Consider the following 8946-nt stretch of genomic DNA (forward strand, 5'->3'; position numbering starts at 1 on the left):
AAATACTCACTCAAAGGTAGGAGCTGCTGCAACGTTTTGAATTAAACAGATGATTTTACTACAAGGATGCAAACAATTAATCCACTTACTATTAATTGTCAATTAATTATTTGCTAGATTAAAATAATTCCTAAGCTAATAACTTCCGCTTAGTCCTTCTTTTAGTGTTGTAATTTGGCCGCCGTCCAGCAGAGGGCGCCGTTGGTCCCAATGAAGCTGAGCCAGTGCTGTATGGCGCTGAACTGAACGGTGATACAGAATCAAAGATGGCGGCCGATCCAGAAAGAGTAACGGTCAAAGCAAGCGTCCGGTGCGAGCTGCAAAATGCACTTTATGAGGTTCTGTTTTGAAATTTAAACAGTCGACAAAATCCTCGAGTTTCACTTTAATAGCGCTCATTTAGCCGAGCTGCATGACGGGGCAGCGTCACTTTCTTCCTGAAAAGTTACTGATGCGGGACGAAGGCGACGATGTGATGACAGAAAAGTGGAGGATATAATGGGAGAAGAAAATGTGAAAAACATGGCGCCAATAAGAAAGATTGATTTTAAGGGCCGCTGTGAGTTAATTCACTTAATGAAGCGAAGTAACAACAGACGTTACTTCGGTATGAATATGTCTGTTCGTGCATAAAATACCCCAAAAACCTCTTTATGTTATGATGGTCTTCCATCTTGATAAAAGAGAAAACTGAAGTTTTTAAGAAAATGGCCACTTGTCAATTTGTCATCAGTTAGTGTGTAGAATAATTGATAACTCGCGTCCCTAACTAGCAGCTGGAGGCGTAACTGGTTGTTTGTTCTGCAGAAATCCTGTGTGACCCGGCCGTGACCAGCAGGTTGTCTGACACCAAGGTGAGTTTCAGCTTCACCTGATTTCCTCCTCTATTCAAGGAGTTTTCATCAGTTTTTGTGTTTGACATCCAGGCGGCTGGAGAAGTGAAAGCCCTGGAAGATTTCTACAAGATGCTGCAGCATGAGCCCGACAGAGCCTTCTATGGGTCAGGAACCAGAACCAGAACCAGCAGTTTGGCCCAGCAGCAGCTCCTGTCGCTCATTTGTCGGTTTTCCCTTTTGTACAGAATCGCTCACGTAGAAAGAGCCGCGGACGCGCTGGCCATCGACACGCTGCTGATCAGCGACAAGTTGTTCAGGTGAGGAGAGAGAGAGAGACCGGACGGGGTCACGAGTTCACAGAATGAACTGGGAGAACTGGTTTCTGCTGAAAACATTAGCATTAGCTGCAACTGATTCACATTTTTACTGGTTTCAACATGAAAATGATCCATCCATCCACCTGCCCATTGGTCCAACTATGCACCCATCCATTAAGTTGATATTTCCATTCATCCATCTATTCCATCCATCAGCCATCTTTCTACTCATCTATCAAACCAGCCAACCAATATTTCTGTGAAGTTTTGTTTTTGTGTTTTGAAATGTGACTCAAAGGTTTTGATAACTCTTGAATCTCAAGTCGGGACATGAGAAGGTTTAGAAACCGTCCGCCTGTCGTTTCTCACTCTCTTTATTTCTCTTTTCTTCATTTTGTTTTTGTTCTGCGTTCAGACATCAGGACATTCAGACACGCAGTCGATACGTCCGGCTGGTGGACAACGTGAGAGACAACGGAGGAAACGTCCGGTAGCTCACATAAATATTTAAATACTGTATATATTTAGCCTTGTATCTGTTTGTTTCTAGTATATTTAACATTATTTATACATATTGATCAGTTGATTTGTCCATATTTTTTTTTTCCATGCAGAATATTCTCAAGCCTTCATGTCTCTGGTGAACGTAAGTTGCAGATATTTTGTCAACATAATAAATGCTACAGTCACATCAGTTTCACTTATTTTTCCACATTTAAACAGCATTTTTTCACTAAATAATTCAGAATGTTAAAACTTTGATGGCGGCCAACTTGATTCTTTTTACTAACAGTAGTAAATTATATGTAATAATGAATTGAGAGTGTATTTTCTACTTTGTATCGTTTTTATCTCCAAAGTTCTGGAAAAGTTTGAAAATTTACTTTGAAAATGTTTGAATTTTACTGCATCATCATCATAATTTTATTTTATATTTTTTAATGCTACACAATGTAAAAGAAGCAATTATACCATTTCATCTTAGATAAATGTGCTGTTTGACACCCTCACTCCATTTTTATTTACTTACTATGCCTTAAAAATCTCTTGGTGTTTTTGAGTCATGAATATCCTGAACTGTTTCCTCAGAGCTGACCCAGCTGAGCGGAGTCGCCGCCATCTTGCGGTTTCCCATCGCCGACCTGTCGGACGCCGAAGACGACAGCAGCTCAGGCGAAGACTGACCCGGTTCACAGCTTTGCAGCGATTCTGTGTCGTTGAAACAAATCAGCAGAAGAAGCAAAAGTTTTTCCACTTCTGTGAAACCGAAGTGACGCGTTTCTCTGAGTGGCTAAATAACCGAATGCAGTTTAGAGTGGGTTGATGCTTTTGATTTGAAAAGCTGCAAGAGCTAGAAAATAACAATAATCCAGTTGTTGCCAAATCCAGATTTATTTCAGAGATTTTCCTTTTTTTTTGAAGTGTATATACAGCTAATCTTTCTTTGAGATTAAACAGGAGAACCATGCTGCTGAGACTCATTTCACTTTCCATCATGCATGAAATAAACACATCAGCCCAAGATATAAAAATATAATCTTTATTGTGCATTACAAGTTTACAGACTCTTTTATTATTATTGGTCACAACTCAGAAACTGCTGCAGCTCAGTAAACTATGAATCAAGTAACTCAGGATTTTCATCTGATACAGTGATATCAGAGTTCAGTAACAGTGCGGTTGGTTCCTCTTCTTCTCTGGCATTAAAAACTTCTGCTGAAAAGGGTTTGAGCAGCTACAACTAAAGTGCATTTTAAGGGTTTGTTCACAGCAGCTCTGTTTAATAGATCCCTAGTTTGTCTGGGGAGGCGTGAATGTGTTGTCAAACTAATGCAGACAAACTTACAAACTTTGGTCTCGGTTTGGTTGAAATTAACTCTGGTGTGGTTTGAATTCATACACTCCAAAAGCAGGAAGTGAACTGCAGCACAGAGCATTCTGGGTAAATACAATCAAAACAAACGGGCGAGTCTAGTGCTGGAGGGAGAAATGAGATGTTGCCGTTTTGATAAAAAGAAATTCTACAACCACTGAATTTGATGCTACATTTTCGTTTACGCTTTGGTAAGGAGGAGGTCTCTTCAGGTCGTTTTCTTCAGTGGCTTTTGGTGCAGCGCCACCTCAGGCGAGGAGGGGAACAGGTTCTTCAAAGGCTTTGGTTTGTCTGATGTGGCGCAGTGTGAAACCTACGGAAGCCAAGAGCGGACATTTTCTGCATGCACGTTTTGAGATGGTTTTTTATCCAAATAACGAGTTAATCTGGAAAAGTTTGTTTTCTTTAGATCACGAGATGATGCGTTTGTTCAACCTGATTCCATCCTTCATGCCACTGTGGCTTCAACAAGTTTGTTCGAAAACAATGTTTAGCTCGTTATCTTGAGAAAACTATTTGGAAATTAAATGACTATATCAAGAAATGAACTCATCTCCAGAAAACCACTGGAAAAATCAACTGGTTTCCTACAGAAAATAAAGGAGAAATTAACTACTGTATTTTCCAGACTATAAGCCGCATCCACAGTTTAAAAAAAAAAAAATAAACTGGAAATGTACATATATTAGCCGCTGCTCTCAGTTTTCCGTCGCTGCATCCTTAATAAGTCTGCTATTAAGGAAGCAGCTCTGCGTCTCCAACCATGGATTCGTTCACGCCGAACTTGCGTGCAGCGGCTCTATTTCCCTCCTGTACTGCCAGATCGACATCCCTCAACTTAAAAATGGCATCATATGAACTTCTTCGTGTTGTTTCCATGATGAGGGTGTATGAGTTTGAAAAGATTTCTCCATTGTGCCTGCTGCTAGCATGTGCTTGTTTTAAATGAAAATGAGGGTTTTCTTCTTTGATTTCCAATTTTGATTTCCATTGATTCACTTCCTGCTAAAGCGCCCCCTGGTGGTTGAAGAAAAATCCAAAGAAATGCCTCACAGAGCTGTAAGCCACATGGTTCAAAGCGTGGAAAAAGTAGCGGCTTATAGTCTGAAAAATACTGTAGTTATCTTGAGAAAACCATTGGGAAAAGGTATATGCGGAAAACATCCGCTCTTGGCTTCTGTAGAAAGCAAACTGCAGCAGCTGAAAATGTAACAAATGTTGCCATTTTTGTCCCCAATCCAACCAAATCTACCGGACCATCAGGTGTGAAAATATCCTCAAGCATCCAGAGCTTCACCCAGCGGGACACTGGAAGGTCTTGATCCAGGCCAAGTCCGCCATGGTTCCCCAGTGCAGGTAGACGATGGAGCAGACCACCATGACGTGCATGATCTGGTGGCTGTTCCCCCAGTTGTCGAACAGGCCGGGGCTGAAGCGCTCGGGGATCTGGATCACGTTGACCAGGCCGCCCAGCACGGCCAGGGCGTCCATGATGACGAAGAGCCGCAGCGAGTCGGGGCTGCCCACGCCGCTGCCGTAAACCCGGAACAGGAAGAGGCTGACGCGGAACAAGGCCTGCCAGACGAACGCCCGCAGGCGCAGGAAGTTTGTGTGGGCCGTGGTGGCGCAGTAGATCCCGTAGGCCGACAGGAGGATGTAGGCCAACATGGTGGCCTGCTGGACGGCCGGGTGGCACAGGAGGGTGATGTAAATGATGGGAAGAGCTCCTGGACGATGACCGATATGACATACATCAAGTTCTTCTGTTATAGCACTAATAAAACAAACATTTTTACATTTTCAACCTAATTTTATTAGTTTAAAAATATATGCATAAAATCAAAAGAGCAAAGCAGTTAAGAAAACTAACATTTTTTTGTGACTTAGCTTTTGGTTTATATGTACACTTTTTGATCTGCTTGCATTTGCTGTATTTATTTAGTTCTATGTTAATATAGATTTTGTTTTGTCAATCCCTTTTACTATCAACAAAGATAATTTTAAAAAAGACAGGATTTTAGCAGTAGCCATTATGCAAATTCACATTTTCCATGTTTTTAATGTTTCCATTTGATTCTCAACTGCTTCTAAAAAAAACTGCTACTAAAAAAACTGCCCAAGCCCTTTAAAAAATTAAATAAATAAAAACCACCCAGCCCTTTTGTCTAGGAAATAAGCCCTTTAAAAAACAGTCCCAGTAAGCCAGTTCCACAGTTACCTAGCAACCCCAGCCCGTCACCTAGCAACCCAAGCAAAGCTCCAAGGCGTGGCCAGCAGTAGCTGCTTATTTGGATTTAAAGCGACAGGAGGCCCTTCTAAGTTCAACAAATTATATATCTAAAATAAACAAAGTTTATTATACAAATGTATAATAATTAAAATAGATTATGAAGTCTTGGTAAACAAAATTATATGTCAAAAAATAATAATTCAGCTTCGACAGAAAAAACATTCAAAAAGAGGCAAGTAGCGCAAACTAGCTACTTAGCACTGGCTGCCAAATGCTTGGATAAAAGTCTTTAACAACTGCTGTCTAAATGGAAATTGTAGTGTTCATTTTAATTTATTGTGTGATTAATTGGTTTATTGTTTATTGTGACAGGTTTACCTGCTGACTGTGTGTTGAAAACACATTAAACAGACTTTCCTTCAGGATTCTTACCCAGAGTGTTAACCAGGCAGACCCCAACCATGTCCAGGGATAGCAGAGTGTCGTACACATGCTCACCGCCGATGTGGTTCATGAACACATGGTAGAGCACTGAGCCAATGGTGGGGCAGAGGCAGGCCAGGTAGTGGGCGACACAGATCCAGGTGCTGTCCACCTCCATCCAGGGGATACTGTAAGGCAGCAGCACCAGGAACAGCAGGAAGGGGATGCCTGGGGGGGAAATGGAGGAAACCTGGGTACAAGGCCTAAACACCCTGTAATATGGGAAGGTACTGCCAGAGCTGGGAAATTAGCTGCATTTATTTGAGTAACATTATTATGAAGTATCTATGACGGGAGTATTGACTGTTGTAAAATAAAATAAAAAAAGAAGTAAATTTCTCCCAACAAGACATTTTGAGATTAATCTCAGAAATCTAGAGAAAACAGGGACATTTCAAAGTTTGAAAGGAAAAAAAAAAAAAACGAAAAATTTAAATTAATTTCAATTTGAAAAGTCAATTTTTTTACTTTTCAATTATATTTTTTAGGGAAAAAAAGGAGGAGTAAATTCCTGCCAAAAAAAAAAGAAAATTTTTGAGAATAATCTCATGGAATTATCAGTCTCAAAAGTCGAAAATATTCAAAATTTGAATTTATTTTTAAGTTTGACAAGGCAAACATTTTAACAATTTCAGTTGTTTAAGTTTTATATTGGTAGAAATTGATTTTAAAAAATATGATTGATTTTGTTATTTTGTAATTATGCTGTTTATATGAATTATCTTCAATTTTTGATCAGTTACTTGAGATGCCTTTTATCCAAATTAATTTTACTCTTGTAATTTCTTTGACAGCCACTTTTTACTTTTACTTCAGTAAACACATAGTAGTGCTAGTATTACTTGAGCAAAACTTTTGAGTACTGTTGACTTTTTATTGTGACATTTAATCACAACAGCTACACAGAAACGTCCTCTGATGAAACTGAAGTCAGGAAACAAAGTATTTCCTCTTTATCTTTTAAAAATACAAAAATAATACAAAGTGGCAGCGGCTCCAACACATGGGGCACTTTAATGCTAATACCTCTTCACGTCCTCTCAGTAAGAGTGTTAGTGGTAAGGACCCTAAGGTCACGTTGGAAACGAGACAAAAAGAAAAATAAAACTTTTTCCCAACCTCTAAATTTTAAATTTTACCAGTAAAAAGTGAAAAACGAACCAAACGGGTAATATTCTGACCCAGTCTGCAGGTGACTGATGTTTCCCCAGCAGGAGTCACCTTTAAGGACCCAGTTAACCGTCGGATATTTCCAACTCTGGGCTTCCTGGGGCAGATTAGAGCTAATGCCCCATATCCTCATTACACTTCCCCCCAGGGATGCGTGTAACCAGAGTAAGTGAAAGTACAGACCATGTGCTGAGCTGAGTTCTTCCTTCATAGTACATCCCAATTAGCTAAAGCAGTTTCACCACTTATTCTGATGCTTTTACACTTTGTTCAGCTTTGGTCCAGATTCCTATAGAAGACCATTAATGCCACATTGATGGAGAAAAAAAAAATCAACAAAAATGTATATCTCATAATTATGATGTCGCTAATCTCTAAATAATGAGAAATTCAAATTGAAATATTCTTTACTGATCCCAAAGGGAAAGTAAATTCAAAATTATGAGACAGTACCACATACTTTTGAGATTACCTCATAATTATGGATTAGTGTTTCATAACTCTGCGATACTTAGTCATACAATTTAGTATCTCAAAATTATGACTTAATATTTCATTATTATTGAGATAACCAAGTCATAATTATGATGGCTTTCTCAAAATTATGAGATTCCTTCTCATAATTATGATGTGGTATCTCAATTTTGAGACATTAAGTCATAATTCTTCGATAAGCTCTTCCTTGTCACTTTTATTAACGACAAGTAGGTTCATATAAATATATGTAATAAAAATATTTTAAAATTAATATTAAATATAATTATGTTACAAGTTTTATTTTATCACATTGGCAGAAATGGTCTTCCATATACTGCTAAACAGAATTTTTTTCATTAATTTGAGGAACCTACCATGAGTGTAATGATCCAATCTCAATTATTGTATTTCAATTATTATTAAATATTATGAGATAGAAGTTGGATATTTTCCATCAGTGTGGCAGAAATGTTCTTCCATAGATTCCTAAATAGAAATACTGAGGTGTTTTTTTTTTTACTTGAGGAACCTGCAGAGTGAAGATGCTCCTCATGTTGTATCTCATAATTATTTATAAATATGAGACAGAAGTTTTCTTTTTTTCCATCATAGTGGCAGACATGGTCTTCCATAGATTTATAAACAGAGTTTTTTAACAGCCTACCATGACTGTAGATGTTCCCCAGCTCGTTGTGCATGTAGAAGAGGCTCCTGAGGCAGTCCGGCGCGGTGGAAACGGGCCGGTATCCCGTCAGGACGTACTTGTTGAACTGCAGGTGCGGCGGCGTCTTCGTGAAGTCCAAGAGCCGCGGACCCCGGTGAAGCCCCATCACGACTCCGCACGGCAGCTGATCTACCACTTCCTCTGAGGTTACATCCCAACGCTCAGGCCGCTCAGCCACGGCTCCCACATGAGCTGCAGAAAAGCCCGGGCGCTCTGAGATCCATCGCCGGACAGGTGCAAGTCCAAGCATGCAACCTGTTGAGCTGCAAGTGGCACGGCTCGAGCCGAGCCAATCAGCAGGCGGCTTTTATTCCTAATCTGGGGTAATCCCTGCAAAAGAACATGTGCACTGATGCAGCTTCTCCTTGTCATTGTTAATAACTAATTCGCGCTTTAACTTCACAGAAGTTCCTTTAACGAGAAACAGTGAAGCTACACTGCAAAACCTCAAAATATTACTAAGTACTTTTTAGAAAGGCAGATTATTAAATCTAAAAGTGAAATAATCTGCCAGTGGAATTATTGATTCAACAAGCTCCTATATCTTTGCTGAAAAGTTAATTTTAAATTAGTTTTGTCTTATTTAAAATGTGCTGAGACATTTTAAATAGAAACTAGACCAAATGTATGTGGTAAGATTTGTGTTTTTTGCAGTGCAGCTGTAGTGTTTGTCTTCACCACACTGCAAAACTACAAAATCTTACCCAGTATTCTGATGAAAATATACTAGTACATAAGACAAAACTGACTTTAAGAGTAACTTTTCATAAAGATTTTTTAAGTGAATAATTTGTACATATTCATAAAAAAGTACTAAATCCCATATATATATATAT

The 8946-nt window shown here is 39.2% G+C and overlaps 2 protein-coding genes across 2 annotated transcripts in view; one reads left to right on the plus strand and one right to left on the minus strand.

Annotated features, from left to right (window-relative positions):
• The window catches only part of pelo (pelota mRNA surveillance and ribosome rescue factor), a 7882-nt gene extending 5259 nt beyond the window's left edge, over window positions 1-2623 (plus strand). The window contains exons 8-13 of the mRNA XM_007572793.2: window positions 808-854; window positions 927-1000; window positions 1082-1153; window positions 1569-1643; window positions 1768-1799; window positions 2243-2623. Coding sequence (XP_007572855.1) covers window positions 808-854; window positions 927-1000; window positions 1082-1153; window positions 1569-1643; window positions 1768-1799; window positions 2243-2337 — 395 coding nt within the window. The 3' untranslated portion in view covers window positions 2338-2623. The remainder of the gene's footprint in view (window positions 1-807; window positions 855-926; window positions 1001-1081; window positions 1154-1568; window positions 1644-1767; window positions 1800-2242) is intronic.
• Window positions 2624-2681: 58 nt separating this feature from the next.
• paqr4b (progestin and adipoQ receptor family member IVb) lies at window positions 2682-8401 on the minus strand. Its single transcript, XM_007572795.2, has 3 exons — window positions 8051-8401; window positions 5689-5907; window positions 2682-4753 (listed from the first exon to the last, which is right to left on the minus strand). The coding sequence occupies exons 1-3, from the start codon at window positions 8358-8360 to the stop codon at window positions 4320-4322; spliced, it is 963 nt and encodes a 320-aa protein (XP_007572857.2). The 5' UTR covers window positions 8361-8401; the 3' UTR covers window positions 2682-4319.
• Window positions 8402-8946: the final 545 nt, after the last annotated feature.

The sequence above is a fragment of the Poecilia formosa genome, unplaced genomic scaffold (genome assembly GCF_000485575.1).
Source record: "Poecilia formosa unplaced genomic scaffold, Poecilia_formosa-5.1.2 Scaffold308, whole genome shotgun sequence".
NCBI lineage: Eukaryota > Metazoa > Chordata > Actinopteri > Cyprinodontiformes > Poeciliidae > Poecilia > Poecilia formosa.

Excerpts from the sequence above, each read along its gene's own strand:
- paqr4b (XM_007572795.2), bottom strand. The coding sequence starts at position 8,360 with ATGCTTGGACTTGCACCTGTCCGGCGATGGATCTCAGAGCGCCCGGGC. Across the intron at positions 5,908-8,050 it reads GGGGAACATCTACAGTCATG|GCATCCCCTTCCTGCTGTTC; the intron begins GTAGGCTGTTAA and ends TTTCCCCCCCAG. Across the intron at positions 4,754-5,688 it reads CTGCCTGGTTAACACTCTGG|GAGCTCTTCCCATCATTTAC; the intron begins GTAAGAATCCTG and ends GTCATCGTCCAG.